A 19,419-nucleotide genomic window follows, 5' to 3' on the forward strand; every position below is an offset into this window, starting at 1 on the left:
TGGGAGGAGGAATTCCTAGAGAATCAGACTTTGAAGCCTAGTGGGAATTGATTGCAGGACTTTGACAGGAATGGGGGAAACAGAGACCCCACTCTTGGAGGGCACACACGGAATAGTGTGTGCATCGGGACCCGGGGGAAGGAGCAGTGACCCTGGGGGAGACTGAACCAGACCTACCTGATAGTGTTGGAGGGTCTCCTGCAGAGGCGGGGGCTGGCTCTGTTTCACCGTGGAGACAAGGACACTGGCAGCAGAGGTTCTGGGAAGTACTCCTTGGCATGAGCCCTCCCAGGGTCTGCCATTAGCCCCACCAAAGAGCCCAGGTAGGCTCCAGTGTTGGGTTGCCTCAGGCAAAACAACCAACAGGGAGGGAACCCAGCCCCACCCATCAACAGTCAAGTAGATTAAAGTTTTACTGAGCTCTGCCCACCAGAGCAACAGTCAGCTCTACCCACCACCAGTCCCTCCCATCATGCCTCTTAGATAGCCTCATCCACCAGAGGGCAGACAGCAGAAGCAAGAAGAACTACAATCCTGCAGCCTGTGGAACAAAAACCACATTCACAGAAAGACAGACAAGATGAAAAGGCAGACGGCTATATACCAGATGAAGAAACAAGAAAAAACCCCAGAAAAACAACTAAATGAAGTGGAGATAGGCAACCTTCCAGAAAAAGAATTCAGAATAATGATAGTGAAGATGATCCAGGACCTCGGAATAAGAATGGAGGCAAAGATTGAGAAGATGCAAGAAATGATTAACAAAGACCTAGAAGAATTAAAGAACAAACAGAGATGACCAATACAATAACTGAAATGAAAACTACACTAGAAGGAATCAATAGCAGAATAACTGAGGCAGAAGAACGGATAAGTGACCTGGAAGACAGAACGGTGGAATTCACTGCTGTGGAACAGAATAAAGAAAAAAGAATGAAAAGAAATGAAGACAGCCTAAGAGACCTCTGGGACAACATTAAATGCAACAACATTCGCATTATAGGGGTCCCAGAAGGAGAAGAGAGAGAGAAAGGACCAGAGAAAATATTTGAAGAGATTATAGTGGAAACCTTCCCTAACATGGGAAAGGAAATAGCCACCCAAGTCCAGGAAGCACAGAGAGTCCCACACAGGATAAACCCAAGGAGAAACACGCCGAGACACATAGTAATCAAAGTGGCAAAAATTAAAGACAAAGAAAAATTATTGAAAGCAGCAAGGGAAAAACGACAAATAACATACAAGGGAACTCCCATAAGGTTAACAGCTGATTTCTCAGCAGAAACTCTACAAGCCAGAAGGGAGTGGCATGATATACTTAAAGTGATGAAAGGGAAGAACGTACAACCAAGATTACTCTACCCGGCAAGGATCTCATTCAGATTTGATGGAGAAATCAAAAGCTTTACAGACAAGCAAAAGCTACGAGAATTCAGCACCACCAAACCAGCTCTACAACAAATGCTAAAGGAACTTCTCTAAGTGGGAAACACAAGAGAAGAAAAGGAAACAAACCCAAAACAATTAAGAAAATGGTCATAGGAACATACATATCGATAATTACCTTAAACGTGAATGGATTAAATGCTCCAACCAAAAGACACAGGCTTGCTGAATGGATACAAAAACAAGACCCATATATATGCTGTCTACAAGAGACCCACTTTAGACCTAGGGACACATACAGACTGAAAGTGAGGGGATGGAAAAAGATATTCCATGCAAATGGAAATCAAGAGAAAGCTGGAGTAGCTATACTCATATCAGATAAAATAGACTTTATAATAAAGAATGTTACAAGAGACAAGGAAGGACACTACATAATGATCAAGGGATCAATCCAAGAAGAAGATATAACAATTATAAATATATATGCAGCCAACATAGGAGCACCTCAATACATAAGGCAACTGCTAACAGCTATAAAAGAGGAAATTGACAGTAACACAATAATAGTGGGGGACTTTAACACCTCACTTACACCAATGGACAGATCATCCAAAATGAAAATAAATATGGAAACAGAAGCTTTAAATGACACAATAGACCAGATAGATTTAATTGATATTTATAGGACATTCCATCCAAAAGCAGCAGATTACATGTTCTTCTCAAGTGCGCACGGAACATTCTCCAGGATAGATCACATCTTGGATCACAAATCAAGCCTCAGTAAATTTAAGAAAATTGAAATCATATGAAGCATCTTTTCTGACCACAACGCTATGAGATTAGAAATGAATTACAGGGAAAAAAACGTAAAAAACACAAACACATGGAGGCTAAACAATACGTTACTAAATAACCAAGAGATCACTGAAGAAATCAAAGAGGACATCAAAAAATACCTAGAGACAAATGACAATGAAAACACAACGACCCAAAACCTATGGGATGCAGCAAAAGCAGTTCTAAGAGGGAAGTTTATAGCTATACAAGCCTACCTCAAGAAACAAGAAAAATCTCAAGTAAACAATCTAACCTTACACCTAAAGAAACTAGAGAAAGAAGAACAAACAAAACCCAAAGTTAGCAGAAGGAAAGAAATCATAAAGATCAGAGCAGAAATAAATGAAATAGAAACAAAGAAAACAATAGCAAAGATCAATAAAACTAAAAGCTGGTTCTTTGAGAAGACAAACAAAATTGATAAGCCATTAGCCAGACTCATCAAGAAAAAGAGGGAGAGGACTCAAATCAATAAAATCAGAAATGAAAAAGGAGAAGTTACAACAGACACCGCAGAAATACAACGCCTCCTAAGAGACTACTACAAGCAACTTTATGCCAATAAAATGGACAACCTGGAAGAAATGGACAAATTCTTAGAAAGGTATAACCTTCCAAGACTGAACCAGGCAAAAGCAGAAAATATGAACAGACCAATCACAAGTAATGAAATTGAAACTGTGATTAAAAATCTTCCAACAAACAAAAGTCCAGGACCAGATGGCTTCACAGGTGAATTCTATCAAACATTTAGAGAAGAGCTAACACCTATCCTTCTCAAACTCTTCCAAAAAATTGCAGAGGAAGGAACACTCCCAAACTCATTCTATGAGGCCACCATCACCCTGATACCAAAACCAGACAAAGATACTACAAAAAAAGAAAATTACAGACCAATATCACTGATGAATATAGATGCAAAAATCCTCAACAAAATACTAGCAAACAGAATCCAACAACACATTAAAAGGATCATACACCACGATTAAGTGGGATTTATCCCAGGGATGCAAGGATTCTTCAATATACGCAAATCAATCAGTGTGATACACCATATTAACAAATTGAAGAATAAAAACCATATGATCATCTCAATAGATGCAGAAAAAGCTTTTGACAAAATTCAACACCCATTTATGATAAAAAACTCTCCAGAAAGTGGGCATAGAGGGAACCTACCTCAACATAATAAAGGCCATATATGACAAACCCACAGCAAACATCATTCTCAATGGTGAAAAACTGAAAGCATTTCCTCTAAGATCAGGAACGAGACAAGGATGTCCACTCTCACCACTATTATTCAACATAGTTCTGGAAGTCCTAGCCACGGCAATCAGAGAAGAAAAAGAAATAAAAGGAATACAAATTGGAAAAGAAGAAGTAAAACTGTCACTGTTTGCGGATGACATGATACTATACATAGAGAATCCTAAAACTGCCACCAGAAAAGTGCTAGAGCTAATTAATGAATATGGTAAAGTTGCAGGATACAAAATTAATGCACAGAAATCTCTTGCATTCCTATACACAAATGATGAAAAATCTGAAAGAGAAATTATGGAAGCACTCCCACTTACCATTGCAACAAAAAGAATAAAATACCTAGGAATAAACCTGCCTAGGGAGACAAAAGACCTGTATGCAGAAAACTATAAGACACTGATGAAAGAAATTAAAGATGATACCAACAGATGGAAAGATACACCATGTTCTTGGATTGGAAGAATCAACATTGTGAAAATGAGTATACTACCCAAAGCAATCTACAGATTCAATGCAATCCCTATCAAATTACCAATGGCATTTTTTACGGAGCTAGAACAAATCATCTTAAAATTTGTATGGAGACACAAAAGACCCCGAATAGCCAAAGCAGTCTTGAGGGAAAAAAATGGAGCTGGAGGAATCAGACTCCCTGACTTCAGACTATACTACAAAGCTACAGTAAGCAAGACAATATGGTACTGGCACAAAAACAGAAACATAGATCAATGGAACAAGATAGAAAGCCCAGAGATAAACCCACACACCTATGGTCAACTAATCTATGACAAAGGAGGCAAGGATATACAATGGAGAAAAGACAGTCTCTTCAATAAGTGGTGCTGGGAAAACTGGACAGCTACATGTACAAGAATGAAATTAGAATACTCCCTAACAGCATACACAAAAATAAACTCAAAATGGATTAGAGACCTAAATGTAAGACTGGACACTATAAAACTCTTAGAGGAAAACATAGGAAGAACACTCTTTGACATAAATCACAGCAAGATCTTTTTGGATCCACCTCCTAGAGTAATGGAAATAAAAACAAAAATAAACAAATGGGACCTAATGAAACTTCAAAGCTTTTGCACAGCAAAGGAAACCATAAACAAGACGGAAAGACAACCCTCAGAATGGGAGAAAATATTTGCAAACGAATCAACGGACAAAGGATTAATCTCCAAAATATATAAACAGCTCATTCAGCTCAATATTAAAGAAACAAACACCCCAATCCAAAAATGGGCAGAAGACCTAAATAGACATTTCTCCAAAGAAGACATACAGATGGCCAAGAAGCACATGAAAAGATGCTCAACATCACTAATTATTAGAGAAATGCAAATCAAAACTACAATGAGGTATCACCTCACACCAGTTAGAATGGGCATCATCAGAAAATCTACAAACAACAAATGCTGGAGAGGGTGTGGAGAAAAGGGAACCCTCTTGCACTGTTGGTGGGAATGTAAATTGATACAGCCACTATGGAGAACAATATGGAGGTTCCTTAAAAAACTAAAAATAGAATTACCATATGACCCAGCAATCCCACTACTGGGCATATACCCAGAGAAAACCGTAATTCAAAAAGACACATGCACCCGAATGTTCATTGCAGCACTATTTACAATAGCCAGGTCATGGAAGCAACCTAAATGCCCATCAACAGACGAATGGATAAAGAAGTTGTGGTACATATATACAATGGAATATTACTCAGCCAGAGGAACGAAACTGAGTCATTTGTTGAGACGTGGCGGGATCTAGAGACTGTCATACAGAGTGAAGTAAGTCAGAAAGAGAAAAACAAATATCGTATATTAACGCATGTATGTGGAACCTAGAAAAATGGTACAGATGAGCTGGTTTGCAGGGCAGAAGTTGAGACACAGATGTAGAGAACAGACATACGGACACCAAGGGGGGAAAACTGCGGTGGGGTGGGGATGGTGTTGTGCTGAATTGGACGATTGGGATTGACATGTATACACTGATGTGTATAAAACTGATGACTAATAAGAACCTGCAGTATAAAAAAACAAACAAAACAACTAATACTAAATTTTCATTGGGTTATTTGTATGGAAATATGTTAATATAAATGTTTCAGACATTACATGAAATTTCTAAAAATCTTATATGTTCTGGTATAATGTTATAAGTCATAATCCTAGTTATTACTTTAAAATGTATATCAGAAATAACTAATTTTCTTGTCAACTGCATTATTATGAACTTTCATCAAATCTTTAACCGTGGTCATTTTTAAGTCTTTTGTCATTTACAGACAGTTCTGGGTGTACTCTGATGCTTTTGCAAATATGTTCCTATAAAAGGGTTTCATCTTCAAGAAATTCATGGAAAAGACTCTGACAAGTACAGGTTTTTGGTAATTGACTGTACTGCTGAACTGAATAAATAAGCATTTTCAGAACTCTAATGAAAAACTGATGAACTCATAAAAGTGCTAACAAAAGATCAAGATGAAAAAAAAATTAATTACATGGGACTGAGTGAACTGATGAGGATGAGTATAATTTTTGTGACTTTCTGTTTGAATTAAAAAAAAGAAATCCCACAAGGACTCAGAGGCAAAGAATATACAAATCAATTTTCACTGCAAAGTAAAGGAGCTGTTACAGTGGAGGATTACTGGACTGAATGTCAATATTATGACATAGTATGAGTGTGTTTCATGTTTGGAAATTGCAATCATTGTTGCTTTTGTTGTGGTCATCCATGTACAATGCTTGGTGTCAGTCTATTTATCGCTTGTAAAAATAAAATACAGCGTGTGTGTGTGGAAAAAAAAAAGATATGGATTAAACTTGGTTTAAATCTATCTTCATGGTTTTGTCATTTAATGGAAACTCCTCTATTCACATATAGAAGAGGCTGCCAAAGGGGGTTCACAAATTATTTCATTTGATAGGTTCAAAGTGACAATAATTAAGCAACACTAAGCAACGCCAAAGAGGCACAGCCATCTGCTACGCCAGCACCTAAGCTCTACGTGACCAATGGCTTTGTCTGTTTCGTTTCCTGTGGCATCACTAGGACCTGTAACAGTACCTGGCATATAGTAATCACTCAATAAATACGGCAGCATGAACACATTGGTATGTATGTGATGGGTAGACGGGACATACACTTGGAGACCAAGCTTTGTTGGCATCTATAAAACATAGAAGTTGAAAGTTTGCAAATGAAGAGTCTCCTCTAATTTATGAAGCTTTTTCTTTTCCTTTTTGTGGCTGCCAATTTAGAGGTGCTCAGAAATCATGCCAAATATACTGGCTTACGACTGGTTTCTTTAATGAAACTCATACTAATCCTCCTAAAAACAATCAGTTTCATAGGACACTTGCCAAGGTCCCTCCACCTCCAGATTTTTTTTTTTAAATTTATTTTATTTTTATTTATTTTTGGCTGTGTTGGGTCTTCGTTGCTGCGCGTGGGCTTTCTCTGGTTGCGGAGAGCGGGGGTTACTCTTCGTTGCAGTGCGCAGGCTTCTCACTGCGGTGGCTTCTCTTGTTGAGAAGTACGGGCTCTAGGGGCGCGGGCTTCAGTAGTTGTGGCTCGCGGGCTCTAGAGCGCAAGCTCAGTAGTTGTGGTGCATGGGCTTAGCTGCTCCGCGGCATGTGGGATCTACCTGGACCAGGGTTCAAACTTGTGTCCCCTGCACTGGCAGGCGGATTCTTAGCCACTGCGCCACCAGGGAAGCCCCAGATTTATTTTTATTGTGGTAAAATATATATACAATTTACCATTTTAACCATTTTTAAGTGTATAGTTCAGTGCCCTTAAGTACATTCACATTGTTGTACAACCATCACCGCTATCCATCTCCAGAACTTTTTCATCATCCCATACTCAAACTCTGTACCCATTAACTCCATATTCTCCCCTCACCCCAGCCCCTAGTAACCTTTATTCTACTTCCTGTGTCTATGAATTTGAGTATTTTAGTTATCTCATATAAGTGGAGTCATACAATATTTGTCCTTTTGTGTTTGGAGTATTTCACTTAGCATGTCTTCAAAGGTCATCCTCGTTGTAGGCTGACAGAATTTCCTTCCTTTTTCAATAAGGCCTGCCAAGGCTTTTAGTTGCACTGATTTTTGTGGAATTTTATTGTTTTTCTTTTTGATATGAAAATAAGACTTGAGCTTTTAACTCTACTGTGCTGCTGCCTAGTCAAACAATGCCATTTATTATGAGGACACATGGCCTGACTTCAATCTGTCACCATTTGCCCGCTGGTAGCTGGCAGAGTGCTTTCTGCAGGAAGTCATCCAAGTCTCAATTTTTGACCAATTACATCCAAGCCCTAGATTGTAAAATAGGTATTACTTCAAGTTTACAGTATGGTGCCAAAGTGTTTTCCCAACTTGGTTGTATACATTTACACTCCCATCGACGGTACAGGAGAGTTCCTGCTGATAAATGAGACTTCATTAGTACCACTTTTTCAATTATTTGTGGTCTTAATTTTCACTTCCCTGATTAACAAAGAGGTTGTACATCTTTTCAAGTGTTTATTGGCCATTTTCTTTGCAATTCTGTGAAATGAATTTATATTTTACACATTCCTCTTAAAAATTAAAAATTTTTGTATACTTTGTTTACTAGTCCTTTGTCAGTTGTGTATGTTGAAACTTTTTTTTCTTTTCTCTTTTTGATGCCACTTTGATGGAGTTATTAATTTCAACGTGGTTGAATTCATTGACCCTTTCATTTATGATATACGCTTTTGGTGTTTTCCCTATTCTAAGGTCATAGGCTAATTTCCTAATTTTTAAAAAATCAACATTTAATTTGGCCTTTCCCTTTGAAGTCTCTAATCCATCGGAGTAAGTTTTGTATATGGTGTGAGACAGGGACCCATTTTCAGTTTTTCCTGATTATTGTACATAATCAGGTGTCTCAACACCATTTACAGAAAATTACATCCTTTCTCCAATGGCCAGCAATGCCACCTTGTCATGTATCAAATTTCCATAAATGTGTGGGTGTTCGTGGGCACCCTATTGTTTTCTTTTAATTATTTAGCAGAACCCTAAGCAAATGCTCAGCAAAAGTTTGCTGTAGGTTTTCAGTAGATTCTGTTCATAAGAGGTTTTGTCACAAATGAATATTTAATTTTATCAAATAATCGTCCTGCATCTATTTAGATAATCAGATGGTATTTCTCCTTTAATCTATTAACATGCTAAATGACACTTGTGGATTTTTTTCAATGTTAGATCCCTCTTGTATTTCCTGGAATAAACCCAACTTGGCCATGATGTATGATCTATTTTATACATGGCTGGATTCAGTCTGCTAATATTTTGTTTAAGATTTTTACATCAGTATTCATGAATGAGACAGGCCTGCAATTTTCCTTTCTTGTAATCTCCTTGTCTGGTTTTGGTATCAAGGATATCCTGGCCTCACTGAATGAGTTAAAAAGTGTTCCTCGGGCTTCCCTGGTGGTGCAGCGGTTGAGAATCCACCTGCCAATGCAGGGGACACGGGTTCGAGCCCTGGTCTGGGAAGATCCCACATGCCGTGGAGCAACTGGGCCTGTGAGCCACAACTACTGAGCCTGCGCGTCTGGAGCCTGTGCTCCGCAACAAGAGAGGCCGCGACAGTGAGAGGCCCGCGCACCACGATGAACAGTGGCCCCCGCTTGCCACAACTAGATTAAGCCCTTGCACAGAAATGAAGACCCAACACAGCCAAAAATAAAAATAAATAAATTAAAAAAAAAAAAGTGTTCCTCTTTTCCTATTCCTTGGAAAAGTTGACTAAAAACTGGAAATACCTTTTGATTAAAAAAAAAATTGGTAAAACATCTTCTTCTCACTATCTGTCTAGGGGTACTATTTTCTTTGTAAGAAAGTGTAATGACTAGAAAATAATCCAGACTTTATATTTTTTTCTTAAGTCCGTTTTGATAAATTATACATTTCTAGGAATATGTTCCTTTCACAGTTTTCAAATTTATTGACATAATTTTGTTCACAGTATTCTCTTGTTATCTCCTATAACTCTGCTTTATCTCCTAGATAGAAAGTTCCACATGTGAGAGGCTTTTGTTTGCTTTAACCTTCGTTGTATTCCTAGAACTCGGAAGAATCACTGGGCTCAAAAACATTAAGAGATTGAGTAAATGAATCTGCATTTATATCTTCTTCTTGGTGAACTTTTTGTTTTTAAGTTGTGACCATCTCTGTACCTACCAATGCTTTGTCTGATATCAAGATAGTCACCCAGTTTTATTTGGGATGATATCTGCCTGATATTCTTTTCCCATAATTTTACTGTCAACCTTCCTGGGTAGTTTTGTATCAGGCATGTCTCTTGTAAATAGCATATGTTGGATATTGTTTCCTAGTCAATCTGACAACCTATCTTCTCCCTGGCAAAATTTGTTTATTTGATTATTGATATATCTGGACTTATTTACATCATTTTGATTTCTTGTTTTCTATTTCCCCCTACTTTTTCTATGCTCTTATTTACTTTTCTTTTCCTTTTTTTTGCATTTTTTTTAAAGGAATTCCTTTATTTTTATTTATTTATTTATTTATTTATTTTTGGCTGTGTTGGGTCTTCGTTTCTGAGCAAGGGCTTTCTCTAGTTGCGGCAAGCGGGGGCCACTCTTCATCGCGGTGCGCGGGCCTCTCACTATCGCGGCCTCTCTTGTTGCGGAGCACAGGCTCCAGACGCGCAGGCTCAGTAGTTGTGGCTCACGGGCCCAGTTGCTCCGCGGCATGTGGAATATTCCCAGACCAGGGCTCGAACCTGTGTCCCCTGCATTAGCAGGCAGATTCTCAACGACTGCACCACCAGGGAAGCCCCACAATCCTTCTTGTATCTATGGATACCTTTTAACAGTTCTGAAAAATTCCCATTCACCACCCCATCCAATGATGCCTCACTTCCAATTTTCTCTTTATCTCCTTCTGAAAATCTAATTAGACATATCCCAATATCTTAACTTCCCTTTATTTTTCTATCTCTTTTTTTCAGTGTGCGTGTTTTGGGTAATTTCCTTAGATATCTCTTCCTGTTCACTAAGTCTCTCTTCAGCTGGGTCTAATCTACTGCTTAACACATTTATTTAATTTATAATTTCAATAATTATATTTTTCACTTCTACAAGTCCTAGTTGATCTGAATAGGCCTATTCATCTTTGAGAATCTCTTGTTCCTCTAATCTACTTTCAATATTCTTTTTAAAATTTTTTATACAATACAAATGCTTATATTATGTTTCATGCCTGATGAGTCTAATACCTGTAGTCTTTGAGGTTTAATTCTATGGTCAGTTTCTGCCCTCTCTCATGGTAGCTTACTTCCTTGTGTGTTCAGTGATAACTGACTGAGAACTCATTTTTCTAGAAACTCCACCTAAAGGATTCTGAAGTCTTGTTTTTGAGAGTATTCTTCAAGATCAGATTTCTGTTTGTTTCTCCCAGGGGTCTGGAAATTTTTCATTTTCTTCTGTGTAGTTCTGCCCCACACATATAATTTTAGCCCCCCAAATAATATGAGCACAGGCTTCAAATTAGGAATTCTCAGGGGAAACATTTCTCTCTTATTCCACCAAAAGCAAAGAATGAAACAGGCAACAATCTCTGTTGTTTCCTCCTATACTATGGGTTTTTAAAGTGTTTATCTACCAAGGCTATCACTCTTCATGGATCCTGACTTTATGTCAGAGTCTTCTAATTGTGTTTTTTTCGTGTTGGGGCCCAAGTTCCCACACATAGCATTTCAACAGAATGGCTATACATATGGGTTGCCTGATTTTGATTTAGGCCTATTATCCCAGTGCAACCCATGGTAGCATTCCCTTGTTTGAACAATAATTATACAGCTACCTACATTTATACCAGACTCCCAGACACCAAGGATAAGCAAATACCCAGCAAATGTCAGATGCAGCTGCTTTTTGCTTATCATTCTGGAGTCACACTTTATCACTGTTTTTTGGCCTCTGCTTACTTCATTTAATTTATGAACTGATCAGCTATGCTTTCAAAACATTAAAAAAATTTTTATGCAGCATTTTTAGGTGTTCTTTATAGGGTTGGTTTTATTTTCCTCCCCTTTGAACTTTTAGTTCATGATATTCTTGGAAATATTCCGGTGCATTTCATCTATTCTCCTTATGTCTAACAAATACATGACATATTGAAGGAATTTCATAAATGCCGATTTAAAGAATGAATAATGCAGGTACTTCTGTTTTAAATATTTTGCAATGAATTTCAAGTGCGTTAAAAAACAGTTCTTTATTTTTGACTCTGTGATTTCACTCCTGAGAAGGTGTGAACTTGGAGCTGTTCAATATTTATATTTGTGAAAGTCTGAAAACAACTAAGGTAACCAGAATGGCTAAGCAATGGAAGAATACAAAATTCCATGTAAATTGTGACTATAAATAAGACATAATATGTACATAATGTGGATATGGACCAGAAACCAATAAGAGAAGGCTGACTTGTTAGAAAAGCAAGGTTTGGGTCTCTTTTTCCTTTTTATAACTTGCAATTATTGTCACCACATCGTCACCTGGGCAATGGGTATAAATTTTAAATGAAACAAACTCTCTACGGATGCATGTATCTAGTTCTTCTGTTACAGCCAGAGGGCAAACACACTTGGTGTCAGACAGGCCTGGGTTCAAATCATTAATCTGTCATTTAATAGCTGAGGTCAGTTCTTCACTCTTTCAACCCTTCACGACTATAGGTAGGGAATTCTGACACACCCCTTAGCTCTGGGCTCAGCCACACAGTTACTTTGGCACATAGGATGTCAGCAAGAAGGACTCGGGTTTCCTTGTGTGCCCTAGGGCTTCCTTTTCCACCTCTGCTTTGCCATGAGAACGAGCTAGACTGGCCTGCTGACAGGACATAGGAGACACTGGAGGAGAACCAAGTTGCCCTAGCCACCAGCCACCCCATCTGAAGCTGACCATAGACATTTGGCTAAGCCAGTGAATATCAGACAACCATCCAGTCAACCTGTGGACTCATCAACTAAATACACGGTTGATGATTTAAGCCCCTATTAGAATAGTTTGTTACGCAGCACTATCTGTGGCAGTAGGTAATTGATACACACCCCCCTTCTTCTTTGTCTATCTCCTGTCAGGCCTTACCACTGTGTTTGGTACTTAGAGACCAATGATAAAGGCTTTCTCTCACTGTCCCTTCTCCCTGCTGGCATCTCACCTCATCCACAACTATCACAGCATCTGTCATATTTCTTTACATTTATTTCCTTACATGTTTCTCTGCTCCTCTCTGCCAAGAATGATTTGAAAGTAGAAAATAAGTTATTCATATCCATATCTACAGCACCTGGCACAAAGTAGGCCCTCAATAAATGTTTTCATTTGAATTAAATGACTGGATTTGGGGAGCCAACATGAGCCAAAACAGCCAGCAGCAGGTAGCAGGAAGAATAACCACACAAGCTGGTTCTTGTGCTGGGAGGCCTGACGCTTTCCAGAAAGCCAAAACAGGGCGGGGTGGGGGGAACAAAACAAAGAATAAAAGCCCATTCTTTTTGCTCTTCTGCACCCTTCTCTCTCTCTCTCACCACACTGCACACAAAGCTCCGAGCCAATCATCCCCCTGAAGGGCGCTGCCCCATCCAGCTTCCCTCTGCCACCGCCCACCAGGGCCTTCCTTACCCTACCTTTAGATCAGACACGTCTCTGTAGCACTGCTCAGAGCGGGTGTGGTCTGACAGCTGCACGTTCCAGAAGCAGGGGAGCTGATACACGAGGAAGGGGTTTTGTTTGATGACAGCGTTGAAAATATCCTAGGGGATAAAAGCCAGAGATACAGTCAGATGGGCTGAGCTTGTGATGCTGGCTCTTGAGGCACCGCATCTCCTGTGCAATCTCTCTTGAGGCCCCTGCTCGGAGCACAGGCTCACTTGCACTGCAGGGCATTTCCCTTGCCTTTTATCTCTAGAAACCAAGCAGTCACGTTTGAATAGAGAGGGGGGAATGCCCCACACTGACTTGAAGCTCACGGGTCCTGCTGGTCTCAGTGAGCACCATCCAGCAAAGGGGGCAGACACGGAGCATCTTTTCCACCCGAGCCAGCATATAATAAATGAAGTCACTTTTCCGCCCCTCTTCTCACCTCACCGAGGAACCCTGTGTCATCCATCCTGAGCCTCCTGGAGAGGAAACTGCGTGATGACAGGTTGCTCTGCTCATTGAGGGGCTGAGACAAATTACAGATCCTGCTTCAGCAGCATCCCTGGGGCGCGGGGCAGACTCGGTGATGGATGCACCTGGGATTCCTGCGGGCCAGGGTGCCTGTGCCCGTGCTCCCCACTTCCAAATCCAACTCTGACTTTTCTAGGGAGGCTTTACTTCTTTCCAGCTCTTCTCCAAGCTCTTGCACCAGGCAGGCCACACATATTAACTAGCTGCTGACAGGTGGTGTCGGGAGGTGAATTCGCAGAAGGAGATGGCTGAATAAACTATCCTCATTGGACATGGACAGGCAATTGCTAGCTTTTGGGGACACACTCAAGTCATTATGACCTGACTTGAAATATGATGATGGAGGACAATTTTCCCCTCAGGTTTAAAACAGCTACCTGGGTAATTTTTAACTCATTCATTATACCATATCTCACGTTTGAAAAAGGAAATTAGTTTCTGGCTGCTTGGGAAATACAGAATAATAACAATGCTAAAAAAAAACAGTAAACTAACACCACAGAGTTTCTTGTTTCCTCCACATTAGAAAACTTTGCAAAAATTCAACAAATCAGACAACTGAATGTTGATCAAAAAAAGGGAGAGTGAGCTTGCTTTCTGGTTAAACAGGAAAGGATAAATGCAGAGAACTCAGAGAAATCATCTTTACATTTCAAGATGAGATGCAGAGAACTCAGAGAAATCATCTTTACATTTCAAGATGGCCATTTATACCATGGGAAACTCATAATCTAGATGTGTGACCCTGGTAGATTCAACGTCAAAGGCTCAGGCCTCTGCATTTCTTAGCCAAAATGAGAAATGGGGTTTTAATGAATTTATGTTAATAGTTTGGTGGAGTTCATGGGCTTCTTCAGATTGCCTGGATTAAAAGCTGGTTTCACCAGCCAAGGAGGTTTGTCCCTTCTATTTAAATGCATTTCTCTTGAGGATGGGGTCATAGTATAGGATCTAAGCAAAAGGCTTTGCTTCAAAAGTTAGATTCTATTTGCCAGAAAGGAAAATGGAATCTTGTCTGGGAAATATGCCTTGGTCTTCTGGAATCTCAGGGGGCAGGCACTGGATATTCTACACCAAGATGAAGACGGTGACCTCCTAACACACCAACTTATCATTTACTTATGACTCTTCTTCAATAAACTGTGAGCTCTCTGAGGCCAAGGACTGTGTCCTTCATGTATCTCTGCAATCCGATTTCTGAACATATTCCCTGGCACGCACCGTGTGCAGGGCAAGTCTGCTGAACGCGCACACGAGCCAACAAGGGGAATGAACTAAGGGGGGTGCTGTTGTCTGAGGCTAGCAAGTACAAGGCAGAGCTATCCAAGTAAGCAGTCATACAGATCTGGAAAAACAATGCAGACTCAGCCACTTGCCAATTTTGAGAAACAGCGCCAGGGAGCTCAGGAGTAACCGTACCTTCTAAGCTGGCTACTCACCTGATCAGCTAAGGATGTGGAGAGCATGCCCATCAACTCCCTCTCTGCGGTCAGCCTCCACATCTGCTCCCACTTCATCTTCCGCAGCTTGTCCAGAAGCAGCAGGATCACCCCTAGACCACAGTACAGGACGGAAGAGAGGAAAAACACGACAGTAAGAGAGACAGCCAGGCACGCGTGTCCACGTGTTCTGGAGATGAACACGCCTGGATTCACCCCAGGCTCTGCCAGGTACTCAGGATGAGACGTAAACAATCTCTCTGAAATATCCTCATTGCGTGGAGAACATTAACACAGACCTAGGAAGCTGTCCCAAGGACTAAGTGAGATGGGCGAAGGAGCCCAGCACGCCCTGGAGACGGATGGTGGTGATGGCTGCACCACAACGTGAATGCACCAAATGCCACTGAACTGCACACTGAAAGATGGTTAAAATGGCATTTTTATGTTATGTTTATTTTACCACCAAAAAAAAAAAAAAAAAAAAAGCCTAGTACTGCACCTGACACATAGTACCTCACCTGTAAGCATAGATTCTCTCCGATGTTTTTCTCCAGATATATGACAACCTACCTAGGGTTAGCTGATGGATGGTGTTTATACAACATATGCCATTTATCTTTACAGAAACAAAGCAGATCCTCTCTGACTTTATCCTGGGTATGTCTTTGCCAATTTGCTTTATACCTACTGATAAGCCATATGAGCTCGTTGCAGTAGTCCTGGTTTCAACAGACTTCTTTGGTCCAACAGAATCAACACAGATGGAAACTATGGTGAAGGCTGTGCTGATGCTGGGTGTTCAAGATGGGGCTCCAAGAGCCTTTGGGTTCATAAGAAACTAATAGTCAGAGGCTGCTTCCTCCTCCTTTCCATCTTCTTTTTTGTGGGGTTAGTTTTCATGGGGAGGGACCTGAATGAAGGGCGGACTGTCTAGGAAGGGAAATTGCCACTGTATATACCTTTGTATTTTTTAAAATGTTAAAAACAACTAAATGTATTATTCAGGTAAAAGTACATTAGTAAAAGTCTAAAAAGAAAAATACATTTTGGCTTAGCTGAATGGCTTAGGAGCAAATGCCTATCACCAGGTCGGTGAGAGCATGCAGAGACAGTACAGAGCACAGAGCACGAACAGCCAAGAGAATGTCCCTGCAGGCCACTGCAGTTACTCTGGTGGATGGAATTGTGGCCCTGATGGCCTCCCAAATCCATCCTCCTCAGGAAGCTTGGCTCAGCAGAACAGTCAGTGGAGAAAACTCCAGGCAGCTGAAAAATGATCTTAGTTGATACCTCGTACATTTTCTAAGATTGTCGGAAAGAAACTGATTCCCCAAATCACACATAAATGTCAACACTGAGACTTTTTTCTACTTATTCCAGTGGCACATACTTGGAGAAAAAGTATATTCACTATTTTTTAAAAAATAAATTTATTTATTTATTTATTTTTAGCTGCAGTGGGTCTTCATTACTGCGAGTGGGCTTTCTCTAGTTGCGGCGAGTGGGCTCCTCATTGTGGTGGCTTCTCTTTTTGCGGAGTACGGGCTCTAGAGCGCAGGTTTAGTAGTTGTGGCGCACGGGCTTAGTTGCTCTGCGGCATGTGGGATCTTCCTGGACCAGGGCTCGAACCCGTGTCCCCTGCATTGGCGGGCGGATTCTTAACCACTGTGCCACCAGGGAAGCCCAAAAGTGTATTCACTATTTAGTGAAAGGTGTTTGTTCAGGTAGAGAGAGTTGAAATAGAATATATGTGGTTATGGGAAGAATGGGATAATACACAGAGATCTGAACTTTTAAGTCAGAAGGGCAAATCATATTTATCGCATATCTCCCTTGTGCTTTGTTAGGTTTTTTGCACATCAATAAGGTAAATATTGTCATCCTTATTTTGCAGGTGGGGAAACTGAGGGGGGCGGGTGGGTCAGACACTTGAACTGTTCACAGTACAACAGCAGCTCTACGAGATCCAAACTCCGATCTGCCTGACTCCAAAGTTGGTGCTTCTTCAGCTACACCACATAGACCAGAGCCCCAGCAATGCCTCTGGGAGTTCTGTGACTCAGGCCAAGACCTTCTCCTTTTCTGACTTTTGGTTTCTACCTGGGTAAAAGGAGGAAAATGCTACTTGCCCTGCAAACTCAGAAAACTGCCACGCCCCCTAGTGGTAGGCTGGTAAATGTTTAACCACCAGCTAGCTCTTCAGGGGAAAAACACCCCAAACCTTGATTTGTAGTGACTGCTGATTGCCATGGTGTAAATACTCTCATTGTGGCCGATTTCAAGCTACTGATGTGATATCATCAAACAAGCAGTTGGGAAGGACTGAGCACAATTGGCCCTCCTGAGCTAGGGGGAGTTAGGTCCAGCACACCACTGAAAGTGTTCCCCAAACACAGGAGGAATTTTAGAAATAGCAAAATTCACCACAAGGGTATTATTTGATTGCTTCTTTGGGGGAGAAAGGAAAGAAAAATTGACAGCGTTACAAAACAAGAGAATGTAGTGATGGATTCAAGAAAATAGATTCCAGTCACACATATGAAAGAGAATTTCACTAAATCTTATTGCAGAAACTAATGCTAATTAGATTTAGAATTAGGGCTAGATGCTCCAATATATAGAAAAAATGAGGAATGCAGAAACTATAAACAATGACGAAAGATACTTATGCACATTTTGAAGCCTCTAGAGGCATCAATGGTAGATCTATCAGTCTCTGGAGACTGAGCTGAGAATTGATGCTTTTAAACGGTGCTAAGACTTAGCAAGTCCTAAGTGGCAGATGTGACTCCATATAGTTTGCCAGGCTAGTTGAAAAGAGGTGGGGGGGTGGTCCAGAACAGAAGACTAAAGGCAGAAATGTAGGGTCCTTCTCCCAGTTACCCAACTTTCTCCTTCGTGTGATTTTAATTTAATTTTTAGAAGCATGAACTATTTCAAACTAACAGAAAAGTATAGAAACTAATATGACAAATACCTACTATCCCGATTTAATAAATGTTAATATACTGCCACATTTGCTGTTTATAATAAAATGTCACAGGTAAATGAGAAGCTCCTCCATCTCACTGTAGCCCTCCCTCCCTTTCCCAAGGGTAACCAGTATCCTGGAGTGACTGGGTTTCATTTCCCTGCATGTTTTTTAAATTTGTATTCTCTATGCATATATTAATAAACAATATACGGTGTTTTCAGTATGTTTCACAGTGCATATTTTCTACTCTAACTTACCTTTTCACCCAATGTTATGGCTTTTAAGAGTTAATCATGGGGCTTCCCTGGTGGCGCAGTGGTTGAGAATCTGCCTGCCAATGCAGGGGACACGGGTTCGAGCCCTGGTCTGGGAAGATCCCACATGCCACGGAGCAACTGGGCCCGTGAGCCACAAATACTGAGCCTGCACGTCTGGAGCCTGTGCTCCGCAACAAGAGAGGCCGCGATGGTGAGAGGCCCGCGCACGGCGATGAAGAGTGGTCCCCACTTGCCACAATTAGAGAAAGCCCTCGCAGAGAAACGAAGACCCAACACAGCCATAAATAAATAAATAAATAAATAAAAGAACGTGAATTTCTTTAAAAAAAAAAAAAAAGAGTTAATCATGTTACGGTTTCAGTATCTAGTTTATTCATTGTAACACTTTATTCATTCCTTGTATAGCTACACCGCAATTTATTTATGCATTCCGCTGCGGAAGGACATTTTGGCTGTTTCCCATGTTTCTGTTCTTATAAACAATGCTGCAATAAACATCCTAATCCCAATTCACTGGGCACACTTCTGAGCGCTCAGCGGGGGTACAGCCTCCCATGTTGTACAAGGATTGCTGTGTTGATGGTGCTATTTGTCTTGAAACATCTTGAATTGCCCCATCTTCCTTTTCTCTTACAATTTAGGCCATCACGGAGACTCATGGAGTCTACATTTAAAGTGCCTTTCACATCTCTTCTTTTACTCACTCATTCAACAGTTATTTACTGAGCACCTACTATGGGCAACCTAACTGAAATTTGTTTTTTAAAAAAATTGATGGGGGTAACATTGGTTTATAACATTATATAAGTTTCATGTGTACAACATTATACACACATAGATACAGAGAATAGAGTCGTGGTTATCAGAGGGGAAGGTGGAGAGGGTGAAATGGATAAAAGGGGTCAACTGTAGGGTGATGGATGGAAACTAAACTTTTGGTGGTGAGCACACTGCAGCGCATAGAGATGCTGAAAT

The 19,419-nt window shown here is 40.4% G+C and overlaps 1 protein-coding gene across 3 annotated transcripts in view; it reads right to left on the reverse strand.

Annotated features, from left to right (window-relative positions):
• The window catches only part of LARGE1 (LARGE xylosyl- and glucuronyltransferase 1), a 598,897-nt gene that overhangs the window by 74,238 nt on the left and 505,240 nt on the right, over positions 1-19,419 (reverse strand). For all 3 annotated transcript variants that reach the window (XM_036864771.1, XM_036864770.1, XM_036864769.1), the window contains exons 8-9: positions 15,190-15,302; positions 13,207-13,332 (exon numbers count right to left, since the gene is read on the reverse strand). In XM_036864771.1, the coding sequence (XP_036720666.1) occupies positions 13,207-13,332; positions 15,190-15,302 (239 nt within the window). The remainder of the gene's footprint in view (positions 1-13,206; positions 13,333-15,189; positions 15,303-19,419) is intronic.

This window comes from Balaenoptera musculus, chromosome 10 (genome assembly GCF_009873245.2).
Source record: "Balaenoptera musculus isolate JJ_BM4_2016_0621 chromosome 10, mBalMus1.pri.v3, whole genome shotgun sequence".
NCBI classification, from domain to species: Eukaryota; Metazoa; Chordata; class Mammalia; order Artiodactyla; family Balaenopteridae; genus Balaenoptera; species Balaenoptera musculus.